Source organism: Calypte anna, chromosome 3 (genome assembly GCF_003957555.1).
Source record: "Calypte anna isolate BGI_N300 chromosome 3, bCalAnn1_v1.p, whole genome shotgun sequence".
NCBI classification, from domain to species: Eukaryota; Metazoa; Chordata; class Aves; order Apodiformes; family Trochilidae; genus Calypte; species Calypte anna.
The window spans coordinates 63,357,582-63,381,685 of record NC_044246.1 but is presented as its reverse complement, the minus strand read 5'-3'; the positions used below and the strand labels follow the sequence as shown (position 1 = coordinate 63,381,685).

At 42.9% G+C, this 24,104-nt stretch overlaps 1 protein-coding gene across 1 annotated transcript in view; it reads left to right on the top strand.

Moving 5' to 3' along the window:
• The first annotated feature begins 9,923 nt into the window (after positions 1 to 9,923).
• The window catches only part of RNF217 (ring finger protein 217), a 55,945-nt gene continuing 41,764 nt past the window's right edge, over positions 9,924 to 24,104 (top strand). The window contains exon 1 of the mRNA XM_030447550.1: positions 9,924 to 10,592. Within this exon, the coding sequence (XP_030303410.1) occupies positions 9,924 to 10,592 (669 nt within the window). The remainder of the gene's footprint in view (positions 10,593 to 24,104) is intronic.

Sequence of the window (24,104 nt, the reverse complement as noted above, 5' to 3'; positions counted from 1 at the left end):
GAAAACCCTGTCTATAGGTACATGATGTTAGCATACACTGCTAACTGATTTATTTAAATAAACATGTCTTGGTTTGGATATAGGTTCATTGGCCTTGACTCAGGTTGTACCACTTTACCTTCACTAGCTCTGATTTGCATCAGATTAATTTAACTGACTTAAAATCATGCTGTTAGGGTTGTGTTCAGATCCATTCTTAGCTTACAGAAATTTACTATACACCTTACAGTTATCTTCTGAAAGAATCACAGATAAATGTTTTCAATGGAAAACAAACAAATGCACTCAAATGTACTCAACAAATGCACTTCATTGGTATTGGCAGCAAAAAGAAAACCTACACCTGTACTACATATGAATTACTTAATGAGTAGTCTTCCAATATAAGAACTTTTCAGATGTGAAAAGTTTACAGATGATAAAAATTAAAAACACAAATCTGATGGCAATTCCAAGGTTGTATGGTGATCTCCCACAGCTGCTCCCTTGTCTTTGTTTTTATATTCTCTCCTAGGAGCAGATCAAATCACTCCAAGAAGCTGGTGAAGTCACACTAAATCAAGCATAAGTAGTCAGATACCTCTAGATCTAAATATGAGTCACTCTTCTTAATGCAATTATCTTTACTATTTCCTGCGAAGTCTGCCACTGCTCCTGTAGAAGTCAAACTTCTGACTTGGCACTGAAGAATATGTTGATGAGAATTTTCTATATTATTCTAATTCAGGTTTGTCTGAGGTTTAAAGTTACACCAGTGCTTTTTACCCTGGTGCTCAGAAGCTACATCAGCTGGAGCTAGGCTTGGTTCCTGTCCTCATGAACAGAAATTCATGTCGTAAGAACCCATCACAGCTGTGGGCTTCTTAGCAGACAGGCACATGTCTGGCTCCTCAGGGAGGCTCCTGCGACAGCCTGACACTTTTGAGATCTTTTTTTTTTTTTTTTTTTTTTTTTTTTTTTTTTTTTTTTTTTAATTCTGCTGATAAGCATACCAGATCCACAAAACAAACTGCAGGGCTTTTGCTGCAACCTTGCCTTGCCAGCAGTCTCAGATTCCTCCCTGATAACCTAAAGATTTTGTTTTCTGTCCAGACAGTACCTTCAAATGTTACATTTTTTCCTGCCAGTTATGCTTCCCTAGGATAAGAGGATTACTGATGCCCTTCCATTACTCCAGGGATTCTTTCAACATATCTTTTTCTTCTTATGACTCCATGCAGGACCTGAGTTGCAAACCAAGCAACTAACCTTATCATTAGGCCAAGAAGTACTAATGCAGCTTCTAAAATGGCTACTGAAAAGCAACTTTTGTAGGGAGAACATAAATCATTTTTTGCCTGTATTTATCAAGTTCCTAGATGAAGTTTTCTTTGAAAATAGCTTTCTATTGCAGACTGTAGAGTGCCCTAGTTGGCTTGCACTTTTTAATATTATCAGTTTTGGCCTGCTTTAGAACAAGACATCTCAGATAAGACAGTATAGGAAAATACTTTTAGGAACAGTGTTCTCAAGGTTGCCAAGTACCACATGCAAAAAAAACACTTGATGTTTTGTACAAACTTAATGTTTGGCTGTTTTCAGTAAATTCCTAAAGCGAAATGCATGCCATTTCCCAACACTTTTATCAGCAAATGCAATGAAATCTTTAAGAATCAACCTCTAGCTTAACTATGGGGAAGCAGAGAATGCCCCATGCAAACAAACAATGCATAGCAGAAACAGTGAAATTACCTTTCAAGGAAATCATTTAACTGATTCCCTGTTAATGGCTGTGTCTTAGCAGCCCTCAGAAAAGATGTGCCACCTGGCACTGTGTACCTGTTGCATCACTTATTGGATACGTATTGCAGCAAGTAAACTCTTAAGTTTTGGTCAAGGCAATTTACTGCCTGTTTGCACTTCCAGTGCTTCTCAATTCCCATTGCAGTGCACCATAGTCAAATGTAGAGAGACATTGTCAACCAGGTGCCTTGAGTTGCCAAAGAGTGGGTGTGAGCCCACCTGTGCCTGATTAGGACAGGCCCCTATTAGGCATGAGCAAGACCAGGGGGCCAATAAAGGTGGGACACACACCCACAGAAGGCACCTCAGCTCACTCTGGTGTGAGGCATGGAGAGGCCAGCAGCTCGTCGAGCCTCTGGAGCAAGAAAGGCTCTTCCCGCTACACTTCTACCCTGGAAGCGCTGTGTGGTGGCTGGAGTCCTGGAAGAGACCAGCAGCTCGTCGAGCTTCAGGAGCAAGAATGGCTCCTCCCGCTACAGTCAAACTATCTATAGAATAATCAATATACCACTACTTTAATTTTGCAGAATCATAATTCAACCTCCTTTTTCCATTCAACTGTGAAGAATATTTGAGCATGGCACCTCTACAGTGAAGCTAGCCTTGCTGGCTGGAAAACACACAAAGTTAACTTATTAGGGTCAAAAACATAAAATAAACATTTATTTTCACCCATAATGGCATGAAACTAGCAGAATGTTATTGAGTGTAAGCAGACATTAATTCCTGTGGCAGTAAGAAAAAAAGGTTTTGGAGGGGTATTGAGGTTTTTTGTTCCTGATAGTGAATTAGATTTTATACTGGCTTTTTTTTCCTAGGTAGACTTGTCACACATGTCCTACCAAATATTTGCTTTGGTACACTAGATAAAATCCCACTGGAAATGGGGGCACACTACTTTGGCAAGGGAAAATGTTTAGATTCCTGCCTCCTTACACAAAGGGAGTGTGAGGCTGATAGGGAGTCCTTTCTCTTATGTTATGGCAATACAACCCTCACAGCTCAGACACACTGATCAGTAATGATCTCAGCCCAGCAGAAAAACTCTCACAAGTATGATGTTCACCAGTCAGATGAACATAGTAAAAACAGAGAGATGTATCCAGACAACCCTAATTTTACCTTTAGCTATAAAATGTGCCATTTATTAGCTAACTTACCATGACACACTGGATTTTGTCTGGCTCATGGCAATACCTTGAGTCCTCGCCCGAGACCAGGAGATCCATCAGGCCACGCAGTGCCACAGCTGCAAACACTCCTTGTCACACATGGCTTACAGTCTAAATAATTGAGGCAGGCAAAGTGTAAAAGGGGAAATAGAGATACAGGAGTATCTCGTCCAAGGTCACACAGCTGGTCAGTCACAGAGCTGAGATTAGCAAGAGGGCCCCTGCCCCTCCACTCTCGTGCCTTCACCCTGAGACTGTGCTGCCCATCCCTGCTCCGGTGGTGAAGGCAGCTCTGTGAGTGCAGCTCCTTGAGGAAGTGATAAGTCCCAGTGGAGTCACAAAGAGTGTAATGGAAGCCTCTGCTGATAACAGTGGGTTATGTTGAATTACAGAGACGAGCATAAGGAAGACTTCAAAATAATACTGAAATACGGCTTTAAGAAGGAGCATAATTTAAAAACAGGTAATTTGAATAGCTATGTGTTCCTACTGATCAGGTTAATTACTTAATTTGATTATTTTCTGAAATCCTTTAAAATTATTAACATTGTGGGGGAAAAAACGAGAACAGTACAAGATGATAAAAGCATCATTTGATAATCCAGGAATACGGGTAGACAATTGTTTCAACAAATGTTCAACTGCTTCTCAGGCCTGAAGCTGAGAAGAAAAAGATAGCAATTTGCACATCAGAGAATTACTCACAATATTTTGGAAAATGCAGCTGCTAAGTCTTACAAAGCATTCTACTTATGTGTCATTCTGTACAGTTAATTAAAACAATAATAGCTATAAAATATATTTACCCTTCAGCAGAATTTACTCTCACTGTGCTGTCGTCAGGTAATCCTGTGGCCAGCTAATACTATAAAAATAACTTCAAAGGCATATTAATGAAAATAATGCAGTAATGAAGGTTTCCTTCTTTGTGAGAGTCTAAAAAATGCTGATGGAGTCTGGAACAGTCTCATGCCTGTGCTGCAGCTGATGGTGGTAAATAACTTCATCTTCCTCAGAATGACTGCACTGCATTCAGGCTGTGCATTGAGGCATTTAATTCCAGATAAATGCTGATACATTACTCAGATATTTTCTGCTGTTGAGGAGAAATTTGGTAACTGTAGGATACATGGAGTGATTCAGGTGTGGCTCAGGGACTAACAGTAAATATATCCACCTCGGGATACAATCTGTGGTCATGAGATTCCCCGTTCAGTTTCTCAGTTTACAACTGAAGAACTTAAAAATATATTTTGCTGTTCTATGAGTAGTTTGATGTTTAGGAGCCTTGCTTTACTCAAAGTCATTTTTTGTGTTTGCTGAAGATGAAAGTGATTCACATGTGTTTACCCCAGGTGGCATGAGAGATGTTAATTTGGTAATCAAATCTAGAAAAAACAAAAGATTTGGGTGAGGAGAAGGAAGGTTTTTTTCTATCAGTTTAAGGTGCTGGTGAGTCTAGACTGCAATGGGAAATTGCATTTAGCAAGATCAGGAACAGAAACGTGGTTGTTAGCCCACCTACAAAGCTTTAGCCTAAATATAGAACTTTATGGTATTTTCAGGAAAAGAAAGATGTGATAGGAAAAAAGAGAAAGATACAAAAAGAAAAAAAAAAAAAGGGATGCATGCAGAGAACTAATTAAAATGCAGTGTCACAGGCATAAAGGAGGGTTTTGAATAAATGTGTACAGATTACATTGCTCCACAACAAGAGAAGTGTCAAGGAGGATGCATCCAGGTTCTAGCTGTACTTTTAAAGTTGACTTGAGACCTTGATGAGATCTGTTTAGAAAGATTAGTGCATTTCAGAAAAGCTTTTTCTCTCCCTAGCCCAGATGCTAGGGAGTAAGCACATAGATGGACCAAAAGGTTTGATTCCTTCAAACAATGCTTTCTTTTCTTCACACAGGTGGATGTATCTATCTTGCCATTCCAGTGATGTGCAAATGACTTTCTTCTTCCCAGGCTTTCTAATGAACACATAGGCAAAAGCCATTTATAGGAATTTGGGAAGATACTTTGAAGATACATAGTTATATTTTGAAGGTTGTTTCCATAGAGCTATGTAAAAATAACAACGCAGATTGTTTTCAAAATAAATACTGTAACAATTAAACCAGGCACACACTCATTCTTCCTGATTTAATTAGGATGGTCAGAAGAAATCATTCTAGTGCGGGCCTTTTTCTAACCTACACTTTCTGTAGAACATAGATGACTCTTTCACTTCACAAGATGAACAGTAGTCCAAGGAGACAAATGTATTTTCCTTCTAGCTGCAGAAACACTCTGCATAACTACTAAAAGCAAGTACTGTCAAGGATATTTGCTTTTCTCTATTGTAATTTGCATGATTGGATATTTTTTCTAGGAGAGCTATATGACTACATCTTCTTAACCACCAAATAAGATGTGCCCATGTAATCCAACTAACTCAGAACTGCAGATGAAGGAGAAACTTTAAAAGTTGTGTTCTCAATGGGTGGTCCCAGAAAACTTGTCATTTCTGTTACGCCATCACCACAAGGTTTTGCCACAGAAAGGTTATAGGGTGGTTTTTTTTTTTTTTTTTTTTGTTTTGGTTTGGTTTGGTTTTTTTTGTTTTTTTTTTTTTGTTTTTTTTTTTTGTGAAAACTGTAAAGCTACATAGCCAGTTTATAACTTCTGGAAGCAGGACCATGTCCAAAGTGCAAATTGCATATATGGGATGAGTTCCAGAGAATGTAAGACAATATGTGTGGAGCTTACAGAATAGTAAGAACTGCAAGTATTGAGGGGCAAACATGAGAACCTGAATTTTTATTTCACTTTCAAAATAAACATTTGGTTAAAAGCATTTAATAAAATACTCAGAACACATGTGCAGTGGTAAGCAAAACAGAAAACAAAAATTCTAAATACTTTGAAAAAAACCCACTTAATACCATGGTAAAAAACAATTCCCCTACCCCCAGAAAAGTTCTACATTCAATGACCCAGTAGCATGCTGCCAGTTACTTACTGCTATACATAGCAAAATAAATCCTCACATTTCCTCAGAGGCCATCAGCATCAGCCCAGAGGAATGAATGTTAATTACTCATCCTAAAATTTAATTATTTTCGGTAAAAGTAATTATCATGAAATCTGAAGAACCACAGCCTTGGGAAATTGTGTCCTCCTTTTATAAATGCATATACACACACACTGATATATATATATATATATATATATATGTATGCATACATATCTGGTACAGACAGCACAGCCTGATTTAGCTTTGCTGTATTACTAAAAGTATCCAATCAGCTTTTAAATACACCATGGAACTTCTTCCGTGATTGTGTCATAGTGAATTCTGTGTTTTGCATACATGCTGCATAGCCTTGTACTGTCTTTTGCTGAAGTTTTGTGTAAGGTTGTACTCTGATTAAAAGAAAGAAAGGAAGGGAGGAAGGGGAAATGGGAACAAGGGGACTTTAAGGAAGGTTGGAAATTGGGCAATATTTTGTAAAATTTTTTAAAATTGGGAAAAAAAAATTCATTGATGCAATAGCCACCACAACTTCTTTGTTCAGTGTGGATAAAAAACAAACCAACAAACAAACCAACAAAAAACAACCTTAAATTCAAACATTACCAGAACTGTGGCAATTGATTACATTTATTGCTTGAAAATGCAGCTTCCTGCCCTGGATTTCAACTGTGGAATTTAAAAATCAGGCATGAGTTAAAGAACCACCTGTAAACACACCTATTCAATCAAAACTCTCTAATAATATTAACAAAGAAGACAAAATTACAAACTGTTGTATTCCCAAAGGTAAGCAAATCCAGGCTCTGGTGGACAGTAGTGGATAAGACAGCAGACAGTGGACAAAGCTTTCCAAAACTAGAGATCCCTCACAGACAATGAATGCCTTGACAGCTGCTTCCTCATACTTCATTTGCAGAGCTCAAATGTGTGAACCTCTGTGGAGTTTGACTTAGAAGAGTAGCACAGGGAGAAAAGGAATCTTTCAAGCAACCAGATTCGGTTCCACGCAGCTGTGCTAAAACATGATGTAGTTCACGTAAAGCAAACAGTCTGGTGAGATCTCTGTAGTATAACTTATTTGAGCCTATTATCTTATGCAAATCCAGTAGTGCTTTTTTTTTTTTTTTTTTTTTTAATCTTCCATGAGGTTTTATTTAAAATCTAGACATGCTCTATAGTTTAAAATTTGTGGATCTCAAATTGCTTCCTAAAACAAAGAACAGATTAGGAACAGAGTCATTCTGGATGCAAATCTGACTCATGATTTCTCAAACCCTGGGCAACAGCCAGCCCCAGAGACACCATGTAGGCTGTCAGTCAGCAGCGGAGCAAGCTGTTTGGGAACCACAAATCCAGCCCTGTATGGGCTCCTGCTTCCTGCCTACCAGCAGTACACTAAGCAACAGAACCAGCATCCCTTGCTGGCTGCTTGTTCTCTCACCAGCTCTCTTGTGGAATAAGCAAGTGCCATGCAACATGGCATCCTATTTTGTCAGATTGTTGAAGGCCTATGGGGGCTTCTCGTGGTCGTTTTTTGAAAATTCCTCTTCCCTGAGGTGGTTCTAACATGTAACTATGTGAAGGCATGGTGAGAAAGGCAATCAGCACGTATTAGAAGGTCATGTTCTATTTACCTCAGTCTACTATATAATTTCATACTTTTAAAATACTACTACTATATAATTTCATACATTTTTAACACACAGAATATACACAGAAAACGGCAAGGACTTGTTGCGAAGCATATGTATGTCAAGGACCCATGTGGCAGGGAGTGGGGGGGGGGGGGCCCTGTGGACTGCCAGGCAGAACCTCACCTGCCAGGGCTGGTCCCACCATTCCAGCCAGAAGCCAGGCAAGATGGGGGACACCATGGGCAGCTGGGGGGTGGCACAGCTGCCCACTCTTCATAGTCAGGTCCAGCAGGATTCATGACTAGGCACAGGTCACCGAACTTATCCTCAGGTCATAGGTGGGTAGGGCATGGGCAATTCTGTAAAACTTGTTTTTCCCCAGAGCTTCCTGTCAGCAGAGCATGATTAGCATTGCTGTGTCCCAAATTCCCCAGGAGCATTTTTCCCCTGCTGTGCTTTAGCACACACATTTCTGAATTAAGTTAGAGGCTGAGCAATATTTCTTGTTCTTGCAATGACGTCTTCCCAGTTTCTGTCTTTAAGCTCCTGCTTCTTGGATGTCAGGGTTGTAGGAAATTCTGATATTCATTCACTCATTATAAGTTTTACACTTTGCATTTTAAAAGTAAGCTTTGGGAACATAAACTCCAGTAGCTCAAGTAGGAAAAGCTAAATAAATGTATTGTTTAAAAGAAATAATTCCTCCAGATGATTTTCCTGCAGGGGTAACTACAGACTGACATTGCAAAAACTCATTCACACTGAGTTTCAGGTCAGCTTGGGTCTGGAATAAATACAGCATTTTCAAGCAGAAAAGACCCAAGGCCAGCAGATGTTGCCAGTTACCACAAAGAGCCTGGAGTGCCTCTATGTCCAGCCTTCAGAAAGACAGGGCAGGTGCCCCGTGTGGCTTTTTGGGAGGCTGAGCTCCTCTCCAAAGCAAAGCACACACATGCCTCAGAGGAGTACAGGCCCCTCACAGCTGGGCTGAACCCATCCCGTGTCCTTGACACCTGGTGCTCTGGGACAGATGGAGAGCTGCTGAGCTCAAGCATGGAGCCAAAAAAGTACACGGAGTTCCTCTGGGTCCTACCAGGCCTGTGTGAGCCTGAGCTAATGAGCTCAGTGGGGCTGAGGTGACAGCACAGAGATCTCTGGTGTCCCCCACCTTCCTGTGCCCCATTTACGAGCCATCGCCTCCTCCTTCTCTGACTCGTTAGCCCAACCCCGTGCCACCTCAGCAGAGCAACCGATTAACTTCTAATTAACTCTCTAGACAAATTTCCTGATGGAAATTGCACGGTTCCTGTTACTCAGTTGCTACAGGACCAGCTCTATGACATCTGCTCTACCTGATGATGTCACTGATGATGTCAGGGTCTGGAGATACTGTTTTCAGAACCCAACATGCAGGCAGGCGTTCCTCCCAGTCACCTTCACTGCGAGTAGCCGAACAACCGGGTGCCATTTTTGACCTATGTGTATCCACCTGTTTTTAAATAGTTTAAATTAAATTTTTGTGAATACCACTGTATTGCCGGGTTTTACCGAGTAGCTCTTACAGCAGTACCACTTCTACTCCCTCCGTTTCCTTTGGGGATCGTTCTTTGATTGCGACTCGCAGTTTTTTCAGAAAACGCCTCCCTGGGAGCACAAAGGTGTCATAAAATTTAACACCTGGGCGTTCGCTCCCCACCCCCCGCCCTCTTTCCTTATGATTTCGAGCAGGAGACGACCTCAGGGGGGAGAGGCGACAAACGCTGTCTCCGCAGAAGGAGACGGGCTCGGCCTCGGGGCGGGGGGGACAGAGCCCGCGGCCGCGGGGAGATGCGCGCGGCCAAGAGGCGTCGGCGCAGGTCCGGGCAGGCGGTGTTTACGGTTGAATGAGGGGCGAGGCGAAGGGGGCAGCGTCAGAGCGGGGCGGAGGCAGCGGGCGGGCAGGGGCGGGGCGGAGGCCGCCGCGGACAGGGGGCGGTGACGCGCGGGCCGGGGCGGCTGCGAGGTGCGGCCGGGCGCGCTGCCCCGCGGCACCAGCCCGCGTCCTCCCCGGCATGGGGGTCGGGCTCCGGGCGAGACCCCGCGGGCGGCGCTGACCTGAGCGGCACCCGCCGCTCCCTCCCTTTCTCCCTTCCTCCCTCCCTCCCTCGCAGCCCCGCCGGGAGGAGGCCGTGCGGCGGCGGCCGGCGCCCGCGGGCGGGCGGGCGGGCAGGCGGTGCGGGGCTCGGCTCGGCGGGCCGCGGCGCGCGGGGCTCGGGACCCGGAAGCAGAAGCGGGGCCGGGAGGCGGCTGGATGGGAAGGAGCGGCGGCGGGCGGCGATGGGGGAACAACAGAGCTCGTTGAGCGCCCCGCCGGCCGCCGCTGCCGCCGCCGCGTCGCTGAGTCCGGCCGGGGGCCCGCCGGAGCCCGGCGCGGACGAGCCGCCTCCGCTGCGAGAGTCGTCCCCAGTCTGTGGGGTGACCGGACCGGGGCGAAAGGGAGAGCCACCGCTCGCCGCCGGTCCCGAGGGGCGAGGGGGAGAAGAGGAGGAAGCGGAGGCGGCTGCCGGGCCGGAGCAGCTACCGGTCTCGGAAGAGCCGGCGGCCCTGGCAGAGGAGGGGCCGGGAACGGAGGGGGGCAACGGGCGCCGCCGTCCCCACCGGAGGCACGTGTACTGCACCGTCTACTGCGTGGAGAACGACCGGCCGGCGGCAGGCCCCGCTTCTTCCCGCGGCGGCCCAGGCAGCGCCGGCGACCCCATCGTGGGGCACTCACCGGCGCGGCGCGGTGTGGCGACAGGCGGCGACCCGCTGTCGGCGGGCGGCAGCATCGAGGTGGTGGACCTGTACCTGCTGCCCGAGCCCTTCTCCGGGCTGATCGCGGGCGAGTTCGGGCCGGTGCTGGTGCTGAGCTGCCGTGTGTGCCTGGAGGAGAAACCCATCAAGCCCCTGTCCTGCTGCAAGAAGGCGGTGTGCGAGGAGTGCCTCAAGCGGTACCTCAGCTCCCAGGTACGGCCCGGGGGGTGGGGGAACTGTTAAACGGCGCCGGTGGCTGTGAGGCGTGAGCATCGCTGCGGGCCCGGCTCCGCGGGCTTGTGCGCCGGGAGAGTTGGGCTCGGGTGGGGTGGGGTGGCGTAGGAAACCTTTCCCATCCCGTACGGAACGCGTTTGGCAGCCGCCTGCGTGTGAGCTGCTCGCTTAATGACCGTTTGTTCCCGGAGTGTTTGTCCCCGTCTAGTTAGGCAGCACGTCGGGTTGGTGGTCGCTTTTATGTTTTCAGGTTCTTGGCATCTCTTAAAGGATTTTACTCTTCGAATTCTCGAGCTCTCGTCTCTTGCGCTGCTGTCATCAGTTGCCTTTAAAGACGAACGCAAAGAACAGGGTGGGGGGTTTTAGCCCTTCTGCTGCCGCTTCTGCCCTGCCGGTGTCCGGCCGGCCCGCGGTGCGGCCGCTCGGCCTCTTCCTCCGAGGGTACCTAGGCGCTGCTCTGCAGGATTATCATAGTGGAGGTGTGGCTGTAGGTGAAGAAACACAGAACAGAAAGCAAGAGCAGCTTTGGTGAATAAGACCACTAAAACACAACTTTTCCTTCCTGGGCAGATAGCTGCTCGTCCTAGGTAGATAGCAATTCGCCTACAGGGTGTTTACATCTTCATCACTGTTTCGTCAGACAAAACTACCGTTTCAAACCGAAATCAGGGGCTTGAAAGTAAAGCTTTTGTCTTCGTTAAGTGTTTTTAGTCGCTAGTGTAGCATCACGAAACACTTGTGCATTGTTTCTGCTGCCAGTGTAGGCATGCCCTAAACCCAGAGAGCAACCGGAGAAGTATGGATGTGTGGGGAAAAAAAACCCCAAATAAACTCTTTGCTTACCACGTTTATGTTTTTATTCAACAGAAAATTTTGGGACATGTGCAGTGGAGACGTGCTGGTTTGGTGGTATAATGAACTTATACAGTAGTCGGGGCTGGGAAGTGTGGGGGGGAGCAGTCTGTGCTTCTGCTGGGATGCCTGTGTAGGGACGGGATAGAGAACTACTGCTACCCCCATGTGCTATAAATAGTTGTCAGGCTGTTCAGATCAGGGAACATTTCACTGCCTGGAAGTTGCATGTGCTGGCTGAAGTAAAGCACGTGCTCATCTCTGGGCACTGGTGGCCTACATAGCATTAACCAGTGCTGGTAGCATTTGTTCTGGCAAATAGCAAGTGTACTATCATTTTTGTGGACCATTTCATTATATTTGGATAACGTAAGGGCTTAATGTGGGAACTGATGGATGGGAGAAACTGATTTGTGTTTTATCACTGATGCTCGGGGACACTTCATGAGCCCAGGACAGTTTGATTTGTAGTCAAGTGGTGGACTGGAAACTGTGACATTTTAGAGTATATTGCCAGTGCACGTTTGTGCCAGTTTTGTATTTGTCAGTGAGATTGTGTGTCAAGAGTACTGTCTTGCTTTGAAGCTGGAAACTACAAAGTACTCTGATGCCAGGGTGGTCTTCTCCAGCTTATTTCTGTAGCTGCCTGCAGCTTACAGTGAGAGAATAGAAGTTATGTGTTATGTGATCCTGGAGCTAAAGAACTCTTCAGCCTTGTTTAGGCTGGACTCTTGGAGGGTGATCCAGCAGGTTGGTGGCTGGAACAGCTCTCTGGGCTGGGAACTGAGTATATGCCCCATGAAGTGGGCTTAACCTTTGCTAGCTGTTGAATTTGTATGCAGGGATGCCCTCTTCAAGGAAGCCACTACTACTGCTGAGCATTCTGCAAAGTTTATCCATCCAGCTCTTAAAAGGTCTGCTTGGCAGATAGTCACATGGGTACTCATGTCCATAAAAGATGGGGCAGAATACAGATGCAGAGGAGGGATTATCTGCAGTAGAGATAAGGATCTTGAGGAGGGAGATACACAGAGCATGTTTGTGAGCACGTTGTTACAGATGCTGTTATGACCAGGCAGAATTTTAATTTCTTGATAAATTTGTTCAGGGAAAAAGGAAACAAAATATGCTCAAATAACAGTCCAATGTGTTCTTCCCCCATCTTTAAAAGAACAAGAAAGTGATATTTCTTGGAGAAGAACAAGAAGTGATATATCTTTATGCTGTGGAAAGACTCTGTGACTCATCCTGAGGAGAGTGAAAAGGCTTCTCCATACCAGTTACATTAAAGGAGTTTCTGGAAAGGATGAGTGATAGGGCAGCATAGGATAGAAATGTTGCCTTTCGTATTTGAGACTTAAAACTTTGTGTAGCAAAGAAAGAAAAAATATAAGGAGTAAATATTGAAAAGCAGTTTCTCTTTGAAAATGTTAAGATTTTCAGTTTGGATACAGTCAGCTTGATTTAGGAATGTACCTCAAATTGAAATAAACAAGAACATCTGAAAAACACAACCCCAAACAACAATATGCATTGTTTATATCTGGTTTCCTTGTTGCAGAAGTGACAATCTGTGCCCTTTGAGAGGACAGTGGCTGACTCTTGAGTCTCTGGAGAAGGGGTCTTTCATGCTGAAAATGTGGAGTATATTGGCAGAAATATAACACTTAAAATAATTCATAATCGGAAGGGATTGTTGGGGGCAGGGAGGGGCTGCATCTAAGTGTGTTTTCCATTAAAGAAAGCTGGATTCATGATGATGGTTTAATTGTGATTTCTGAAATGATACCTAATGGAGTAGCAAAGTAAAAACTTTTGTCAGTGCATTCTGCCACCTTCTATGCAAACATATAACAGCATCAAAACTTGTGCCTTGAGATCACAAAATCAACTGAAGTGTGTTGAAAAAGATGATACAGATGAAAAAACTCCTACTGCAGAGTTCCCTTGTGGAAAGTGAGGGTAATTGATTATGGAATGTCACATTGGAAGACCCTCAGGGGTCGAATTCAGTCTCTTATCACCAGCACCTTGATGTATGATCCCTTTCAAAGATTTAATAGCTGGTGCAGTTTAGCAGGCAAGCTTGGAGCACTCAGGCTCATCTGAAACCTGACTTTTGGTAAATTGCGTAACTTTACCTCTGCCTCAATTTAGCCATTCTTTCCCACAGACCCCTCAGGGCTTTTTAGGGTCTGACTACAACCAGTTTATCTACTATTCACTAAAAAATTTCTATAACTTTATTCTCTTGGACCCAGAGAAGCTGAGGGAGGAGTTAGGTATGGGTGATGGGTTAGCATGAAAGAGATTGTAGCTCTTACACCTCAGGAGCTGGTGTGAGTTCCAAAGAGTCAGGTCTGGACAAGTCCCATCTCCAGGAATTGTTGTTTGCTTAATCATGAATGTAAAGCAGATGAGGCTGAAGGGAGTTAATGTTTGAAATGTCAGTGCTCTCAGAGGCCACCTCCATGGACTCTCAGGTGTGTGCTGGGTGAAGTCATGGTTAGAAGAGTGTAAGAAGTTTCTCATTCAACTAGGAGCTGTGGGCTTCTGCACTTTGCATCTAGCATGCAAACTGAGGACAAGGGGGAAGAACCAGGGTGCTTAGTTGCACAGATGTAATATTGCATTCATACCTACTTCACTCCTCATCTTCCTCTCTATTCAACATCTCACCAAACTGGGGTTATTCCAGAAGCTATGAACACAAATGGGTTTGCTAAATGAGTGATTCGCTTCCTAACCTCCGGTGGCTGCTTGCGTGTCTGAGGTGGAGAAAGTATTTGTGCTTGGCTTTTTTGCTTTTTGTCCATTTGTGTGTCATGGGGGAGGGGTGAAGGCAGGTTAGTTCAGAAATCTTCTTTAAAAATAAACAAATAGGTATGGGAAGTGCCTTGACTTCTGAAGATAAGGAGAAACCTGAAGTGTAACTAGGTTCTTGATATTTAACTTATGCTTGACTAGTAAAGAAGCTAATGTTTATATGTGTGTTCTTATCTCCTTAATGTGTAAACCTGACAAGTGCTTTTCAGAGCATTGATCATACTCCTCACGTTTTAGCATGTATTGCCAAAATAATATTTAGTTTCTTAACATAGATCAAATATGATATGTTCTCTAATAAATATTTGAAGCTGTGTGTGTGTATATATACACACACATATATATAAAATTGTGTTTATACTTGTTTCACTTTTCTGTAAAGTAGCTGTAAAAGTATTATAGAAACCTCAGCAATTTGGCAGTATGCTTTTTCTACATGCAAAATAATGAACCTGATAATCCAGTTTTGATCCTGCACTCATTAGTGATATTTTATTTTGTAAATCTTGTTATTCTCTTGGAACAGTCATTCTTGCATTACAGGACTTTGAGTTAATTTAAACAACATACTGTATTCTTGATCAGATATTATGGTTCTTTAATTATAGGAACTCTAATGAGATTAGTGGCCATGAGTAAATCGGAAGGGATTGTTGGGGGCAGGGAGGGGCTGCATCCAACAGTGTTTTGTGCAAAGATGGTTTGGGTACAACTGAATTCCTGCTCTCCTCTCCTGAAGTTTCTACATAAAGTGTAGAGACTGTCTTTCCTCTGCCTGGGACCTGTTACCAGTCTCATTTTCTCCATGACCTGACATCTTGGTTTTGACCTCTTTTCTGGGCATGATCCCTTTCTGAAAGACCTGGGGAAAAAAAACCCAAACCTGCAGACTGTTATAGTCAGGACTTTTGTGGGGAATGTGATTGTAAAGCCACAGAGCAAAGAGGAAAATTTAGGAGCAGGCTATATCACTTAAAACTAGTATTGACTTGGAGCTAGAGGGACTTGACACCTGCCTCTTCACGCGTCTGATTGTATCATGTAAATGATACACCTTGAAAGCTGTAGTCTGGTTGCTGAGGAAAACCAGCCAGCAGAAATGTAGGCACCAGGTGCTGAATCATCTGATGGGTAATGAGCTGCTTGTGCCCTGAGTCAGACCAGAGCTCTGAAGGGCCGCTGTCCTTCCGTGTGGGAGAAGCTCTGTGTTTCCAAGGGTTATTAATTAAAAAACATGCTCTGGTGCTAGACAGCAAGTTGCTAGGATGGCTGCAGACTGGCTACCATGAGAGAATATGGCATATATTCTAGATTAGAAACTTTATAAACCAAACCAGCCACTTCAGCTGCTGTATAGTGTCTGTTTTCCTGAGTAGGAGGAGAAAGAGGAAGCTGTACCTGGTCCATCAGCTGTGAGCAGCACCTGAACTTGTTCACTCTCATTTTCAGCATAGGGCTTCTGAAATTATGTCCTGTTCTCCTGATGTGTTAGAGGCAGTGCCAGAATGCTGCTGCCCAAGGTTTGCTGTCACTGTTCAGGATGACGCTCAAAAACTTTTTAGATTGTAAACCTTAGTCTTTAAAGTTGATTAGACATGTAGCTGGCCTTCAGTCTGCCTTGAACACTTGATGGATCGAAATGGTTTGTTCTTCTTGCAGCTAGGATTTCCATTAAAACTTTGATCTGTAGGAATTGGGTATGTTTGGAATGGAAAATATGGTGTCACCCACAGGAGTTACAGGAAAGGCTTTGGGGAAAGCCTGAATTCCTTGGGTGAGGGTAAATGGTGTAATGAAATGGAGGTTGGTAACATGGGGTGAGGGTAATTGGCAAGTTCTACAGTGGTGCAATTACTTTGCTGATGTTGACAGTGAAATTGATTTTGAAGGGTGAAGGCTTCCAATGGCTGCGGAACTGCAGTGAAAGATGAAAGAGAACTGGTTTTGGTTTAGTTTGGGTTGAAATTAAATTTAGAAAATGCAGAATTTCTATGAAGCAGAAGCCTTGCTTGTCAGACCTCTCCCATAGCCAAGGTGTTGGCACTGGGGACCACAGGCAGGCTGAGCCACAGCGAGATTCTTTCCTGTGCCTTCTCTCCCACTGCTCCCACCAGCTGTTCCCAGGAACTGCCAAGCACAGGTGTGGACTCAGTCCAGGCATTTTAAAGTGAAAGGAGTTGAAAAATGAACAGTTGTGTTTTAATTGCCAAAAAAAAAAAGAGAAATGGAGGAGTTAAATGGGTGTTAGAGAAGCCTTCATCTCACCTCTGCTCCCTTCCTGTGGGTCACCACCCAGAACAACTGTTCTTGAACTGCTCTGGGGTCTCCTGGCCCTTTGTTCTTCTCTTCTTGTACAAATATGGTGTCTGTGTTGGGTTTGCATGGCAAAGTTTTGGTAGCAGGGGATCTAGAGAGGTGACTTTTGTGAAAAGCTTCTAGAAGCTTCCCCCATGTGCTGCAGAGCAGAGCCAGTGCCGGTCAGCTCCAAGTCCCACCTGTGGCTGGCTGAGGCTCAACCCATCAGCAGCAGTGATAGTGCCTCTGTGATAACATATTTAAGAACAGGGAAAAATCCAGCACAACTGCAGCCAGAGAGAGCAGTGAGAATACGTGAGAGAAACAACTTCAGACATGAAGGTTAGTGAAGGAGGAGGGGGAGGGGATGCTCCAGGCACCGGAGCAGATGCCCTTGCAGCCTGTGCTGCAGACCTTTGTGAGGCAGGCTGTCCCTCTGCAGCCCATGGAGGTCATGGTGGAGCCTGTGGAGAACACCACACTGGAGCTGTTGATGAAGAACTGTAGCCCTGTGGGAAGGATTCACATTGGAGAAGTTTGTGGAGGATTGTCTCCAATGGAAGGGACCCCACCCTGGAGCAAGGGAAGGCTGTGAGGAGTCTTCTCCCTGAGGAGGGAGGAGTGGCAGAAATGAGTGATGAAGTGACCCTAAACTCCCACTCCCTGTCCCTCTGTGCTGCTGAGGGAGAGGAGGTAGAGGAGATTGGGAGCAAAGTTACGCCTGTGATGAAGAGGTGTTGGGGGAGGTATTTTAAGATTTTGGTTTTATTTCTCATTGCCCTACTGTGATTTGATTGGTAATAAATTAAACTCAGTTTCCCCAAGTCAATTCTGTTTTGCCTGTGACGATAACTGGTGAATGATTTCTCTCTGTCCTTATTTTGACCTATGAGCCTTTTGTGACTTTTTGTCTCTCCTCTGTCCAGCTGAGGATGGAAGTGATAAAGTGGCTTTGGAGGGCGCCTGGTGTCCAGCCAGGGTCAACCCACCATGCTGGCTAAACCAGCCAGGTTAGAAGAAAGTGTATATCTCGCATGGCCAGGATGTGATTATATTGTCAAAATTATTGAGTTGTGAGGTATTTGACTTCCTCAAAATAATTGAAACTAGTAGAGAAGACCATTACTTACCAACCCAGTTATGCTGGTTTATCTTTCAGTATGGTTTAGTTCTTAGCACTTACATTTCTCTTCTTATGTTTTTTAATGCTTTTTTGGTTTGCCTTTTTTAATATAATACATAAAGGGTCATCTATAGGATTTTATTAACCAAGTACCCATGATTTCTTCTAGTATAAAAAAAGTAACAAATTTGTCTACTAGTGAAGAACATATTTTAACTTTGAGTTCATTTTTAAGTACTTGAAAACATTTTTGGTAAGGCAAATTAATTTTAGTTATAAGTTAGTGTGAACATAAAAATAAAAACATTCTTGTTGATTAACCAGTTCTTAGAGACATTTTTCTGCCATGGCACACATACATTTATTGTACATGTAAATAATCTTTGTGAGAGTAGTTTCCTAATGTAAGTGAAATAGGAAAAAATCAGCATGGAAAGGAGATTCAGTACTTTACTTGTAGGTATCAGTCTAGAAAGCCATAAGTTTATAAGCCAGATCTGGAACTGAAACAACTTAATGTCTACATTTACCATAGTAGCCACTTCACTGCTTCAGTTTAAGTCTTGCATAAATTTTCATTGACAAACTTTTTGGGACATAGAGTTGCTTCTGTTTATTTACTTAATTTTGAGAAAGGCTGCTCATTTCCTAGATGAATTTCATGAAAAGATAACATTTCTGAAGCTATGCCAGTTATCCCTATGATCTTGCTGGTAGATTGTAGTGCAATTACCAAACTGCAAATGCCTATTTTGTAAGGAGTATCAGATTGAAATAATAAGGAAAGTACCTCTCCTGTTAACTTTTTTCCCCACTGGTGTTTTTATCAAGTACAGTACAAACTATACTGTAGTGGAAAATAGAAAGGGCGAAGTTTAATTTTCTCAGGCCACATCATGTTGGTGCTATTGTGTATTGTTTTCTACCACTGACATGATATGAATGGCAGCAAAGGCATGTACCTTTCTAGCTTAATTGGTTTGGCTCCCTGATCTTGCAGGAATGGGGCTGTATCAACTTGGGGATACAGGGTGGGGATCTGAATGGCTCTGTCCCTTTAGTTTTTAGGATAGGGAAGTTCCATCCAATCTGTTTCAGCTGTGATGTGACTATGGGGTTGCTCACACAATATGAGGAAGGAATGTGTGATGATTGCCAGGATTGGAAGGGCTTGGTGATGATGTTTGCCCCAGAAGTTGGGGGTGCTTAGGGTAAGCTTTTGTAAAACAAGGGTATCATGAAGACTGGTGGCCTTCATAAATAAGATGGATCTTTGGCCTCTGTTTAAACCTTCAGCTGAACACTGGCCAGTTGTTCTGGTAAATGGTAGCCAGAAAGTTAAATGGGATAAGGTCTATTTCTGTTTTCTTATTGCATGGGGGCAGGCAGGAAATAAATCTAGTCTTAAAAAGGAAAAAAAAAATACCCACAACAACAAAGTACTGTTTTTTAGCACAGCTTAAAGCACAGAACTTCCAGGAAAGTAGTGGGTTAGTGCTATGCTGAACTACTGGAAGAGTTCTCTACCCTGCAGGTAGCAAAGAGGGGTGGAGTAGAGAGGTGCAACTTGCCATCTCTGACACGGTTACAGAGGTACTCTGAGAAATGCTGCTTTCCTCAACCAACAAAAAGATGTGCTTTGCTCTTGTCAGTACTGTTGCTCCTGTATGAGGAGAAAGAAATGATGAGGAAGGGCTTCTGAAGGGATATAGCTATTATAATAGTGCTTGCTGTGTGAGTGTGCCCTGGGCAGAGGGCACCTTGTGCTTTTTCCATTCCAGCACACTTGTGCAGTGCCAGGTATAATTTGTCTGCTTAAAAGTACTGCTTTAGAGGCCTTACGGAAGCAAGTATGCAAACTGCCGGCTGGTTTTTCAAGTGCACGTGCAGCTCAGTCATGCAGTAGCTTGGAAACTCTGCTTAGTTAACTTTATGGTATTAGCATGCAGTTTAAAAAAGGCAAAGAACGTGCAGATTTCCATCCAAATTTGTTTGGAATGGATGGATCTCCAAAAGAACAATGGTGTCCCATAGTGTCTGGGTTCCAAATGCTGCATACCAACTACAAAATGTAGATGTTACTACTCCAAGTAGAATTGCAGTGGTGACAGTGTGTTCTGTTGTGGTGAACTAATCCTACTCGATCAGATTAAGGCAGCAAATCAATTATAAAACTCGAGTTCCATTTAAATGTTGCTGTTAGATACTTAGTGGTATTGACATACACATGACCATATAGACCTCAAAATGACCAAAGTGAAATACAGCAGTAAAATCTGGGTATTTCAAAGTACGGGGGTACTGGAAATTAAACAATATCAGAAATTTTCACCTCTTTGTCTAATGGAAAGTAGGTCCAGCCTTGCTTCTGTTGTATTTGTCACCAACATTTAAAGAGTAGTTTTCAGACTTCTGAAGATGCCCATTCTTTCAAGGCATGATTTGAATTTGTAACTTTATTTAAAATTATTAGCGTCTTCCCAGTCTTTAAGAAATCTTCCTTTCAGTGAGTTGTGACTGCTATTGATGGACTTTGTTCAGTACTTCTGCCTTAGTGAAGTAGGTATTTAATGTGAAGGCTTGATTTGTCTTTTTTTGTGGTTTGAGTTTTGGTTATTGTTCAGCAAATCCTACCCAAAGTATTACAGAGTGTAATGTTTCCTGAGGACTTGACCCAAGCCAAGACAGGTAGTAAGACAAGGCCAAACCATCACTTCTGGGAAATTAAGAGTCTAAGCTGAGTTCTTGATCTCATTCTTTTTCTTTCTAGATCAAGAAAAGCAGACCTTGTTTAAAGCTGAAGGTCATTTTAGCTAGCAGTGCTGCTCAGCCCAACCTTAAACTAGTTCTCTAATGTTTCTGCATCATCTGATCCACTAGGAATGGAAGGAAGGTTTGGTTTAAAAATAACTTTTCATAACCATATTTTTACTTTGTTTTTCTTGTTTGGTTGCTTTTTTTGTTTGTTTGTTTTGTTTTATCCAGTCCCTAATTGCCTCATCACAGCATGCAAAAGTTTATTCCATCACAAGGCACTACTGAATAAAATGTCCAGGGTTAAGCAGGACCTTTTATTCTGGCAGCCATGACAGTCTGTCAGAATGGAACAATTGAGAAGGCAGTGCAAGAGAAGGGGACAGTGCATGTTCAGGATGGTACATGTAGTTTTTCATTGGAGCTTGATGAAATCAAACTTGCAATTTGGTCCTGTTGCTGCATCATTTCCTCTTTCACAATACAGAAATTGTAGCTTATTCCACATATGGAAATCATGGCTTGTCCAGCACCCGAGGGTGCATCTGCTCCTACAGCTCCTGAACAGGTATGGTGCCATGGTGCATCTGTATCCTTTCTCTGAGCTGCTCACAGCACTGAGGTTCTCAGTCCAGCCCAGGCTGATACCCACCAAGTCCTGTCTGTTACTGCCTGTGGCATCATTAAATATGAAACTCTCAACTAAATGCAATTTTAAAGCAACCCCAAGTGCTTTATAATGTAGAGCAAATTATTCTTAAGGAACTTGCACAAGTGAAACTTTTCATGTCACTATTCTTCAAGATGAGGAACCTCTTTTTTGATCTTGATTGTTCCAATAGCTTTTGCTTGCTGCAGCCAAGCAGTGCCAAGAATGATTATTTTCTTAAAAGAAATTCTTCCTACATAGAAGAGCTCTCAAGTTCCTTGTTGCTTCTTTACCTATTTGAATAACAAGTGAAAAGATGCAGAGCTCAAAATGATAGAAAAGTTTTTGAGTTTTATTGTTTAGGTTGTGGAGGTTTTTTGGGGGAGGGAGTTTGGTTATTTTGGGTTGTTTTCCCATCAAATACACAAATGACCTGAAGACTGTTACTAAACATGATGTTAATTAAAAATGCACCACAGAAAAAGGTATGGTGCTGTCATAGAAGAACTGGTATACATCATCAGGACATCTTTGTCTTTTAGGTTCTTTTTGTGCTTGGTCACACGTTTTCTTGGTACAAGTACAAAAAATAAAATTACTTTGAAGATGACAACCAAAATTGATTCATTACTATTCCTTTATGTTGTTTTCCACTCTAATTGACTTTTTATGTTTTTGTAGGTGTACTGCTTTTGACCCATAAAACTTAAGTCCATTTTTACAATGAATATAGATAATTTCTTTTTAAGTTTTATGAAACCCACATTTTTAGCATGTGTGTTGGCTTGAATGGCTGTAACTATGGCTTTCACAAGCCTGAGGCTCATATCTTAGTGAGAAGCATAAAGATGTGTGTTTAGAGGGAAGGAAACAAGGAGAGGACCCACTCTTCTTTCTTCAATAATGAACTGGCACCAGGTGGTGAGATTTCTGATGCTAATTCACCATTGAGCTTCTCTATTGAGTTTTTTGATGTAAGAGAATTGTGTTTTATCAGTCCTAATGGTGAACAGAAAGAACAAAGAAGATATTTCATTATGCTTGAGTAGGAGCCCACCTAACCTTTGGAGTGTTAGTAGAAGGCATCAAATCTTGGTTAATGATGGCAGATGATACAAGAGGCTAATAATGATTGAACCACTAAAAAGGTGATTGCAGTTTGAGGTTGTAGTAGAGATAGGAGAGCAATGAGGCCATTGGATGTTGTGAGGCTTTATTTGAAGTCTTGGGCACTAAGGTTTAAGAAGAATGGCAAGAACTGGGAAGGACTGCAAGGAGAACAGTTCTATCACACAGATGCTGAGCTGTTCATTTTAGCATAAGAAGAACTGAGGGGGAAAATGACTGCTCTCTCTAAATGAAAAAAGAGGTAAGCACAACACAAACTATAAAAATTACAATGGAATAAGTTAGGCTAGAAATTAGCATGAACCTGTGTATTTGGGATAGAAAAGAGTGACCTGGGAGAGCCCTTCCAGTCTCTTGAGTTTGGGAATAAGGGTGCACCATGGATTCTCATAACCAAGACCTTTGTTATCAAAAAGGACTTGCTGTGTAGGTACCATTGTGTGCTGAATTAGGCCCAGCTGGATGGTAAGGCAGCCTGCACATCTTCGAATGTGCTGTTATGGAGACTAATGAGAAAATAGTAGAAGGGTTTTATTGTTTGTTGTTAACTTCTTTGCTGTCTTCAATAGTTAAAAAAAAAAAAAAAAAAAGAACTTTGTAAGACCTAATCAACATGGGTACCTGCAAGCAGTGCAATTCAAACCATGCTTCATGTTTGGCATTTTTTGGTCTGTTAGAAATCAGAAGTCAAATGTCTTGCACAAGTTTTAGGAGAAATGGCTTTTAAATAAATTTCAGAATTGTGTTTTTGGTTAGACTTATTTGACTGAATTGAGCAATTGAGCAATTTCCAGGTGGTCCCCTCCTCCACTGGCGCAGGAAAGACTGCATTACTGTTGCCTGAGCTGACCTGGGCTATAGAGATGATGCCTTTATAAAATCACTCTCCAAAGGAGTTTGTGCAGGCTGTTGCTGAAAGAAACTTAGAAGAGAAACATCAATTAGCAAAGACCAATGATGTTTTTATTTTGCACCGATTGCTTTCACTGGAAAACAGGGAACAGACAGATGGGTAAGGCACCCAAGGAAAGCTACGTAACACGGAACAGTCTCTGAAATAAGCTGGTTTGGGTGTGGAGTTTGTTTTGAAATTCTTTTTATTTTCCCAAACTACAGTTACAAGCTGGGCGAATGTGCAGTAAATTACTGTGAGGTGCTAGATGGCTGTGGAGCTGCTTGTTTTTCTGTTAGTCTTTGGTTTAGCTTTATGCTTTACAGGCTGCATTGCCATCACTCTTCATTTATCTCCTGATGTCTCATTCTGAACTTTCTTCCAGTTTTTATATCAATATCTGACAAGTTTTCTGGTAAGATTTTAGCATCCTTGAAGTATTCACATTGGCTACCAGGCAGTCTTTTAGTAGCTTATGTTGTTTGCAAGGTGATTTATTGGGGATTTGAGTGAAATCCATCCTGTCTCTGTGCTTCTCTTGGTGTACATTGGGAGGGCTTTGCTGCTGAGATGCAACAGATGTCTGTATTCATCACAAAACATACCTGTAAGCTGCCTGAGTGATGTTATTGAAGCTCTTGTTCTCTTCATAGTTGCTATATACAGAAGCTAGGCAAATCTTGCACAGAGACTGGTTTGCCAAGTCTTATGTCTTTAATGTCCTGCGTGTGTTTGTACCTTTGAAGACTGTAGCATTAAAAAATACTTTTTAAGTTAGGTTTATACCAGACTAAGCTGGTGTAAAATCCTAAAGGGTTTTAGTGTCATGTAGGGTGTCTCAGTTCACTAGTGAAGTCTGTCTGGGAAGAAGAATAAAATGGAAACACTAATTGATTTAATTTTTAGCTCCAAAAATCAGTATTGGGCACTAATCTGATCATGACAAGCATTCTTCTGGATTTGAACAAACCT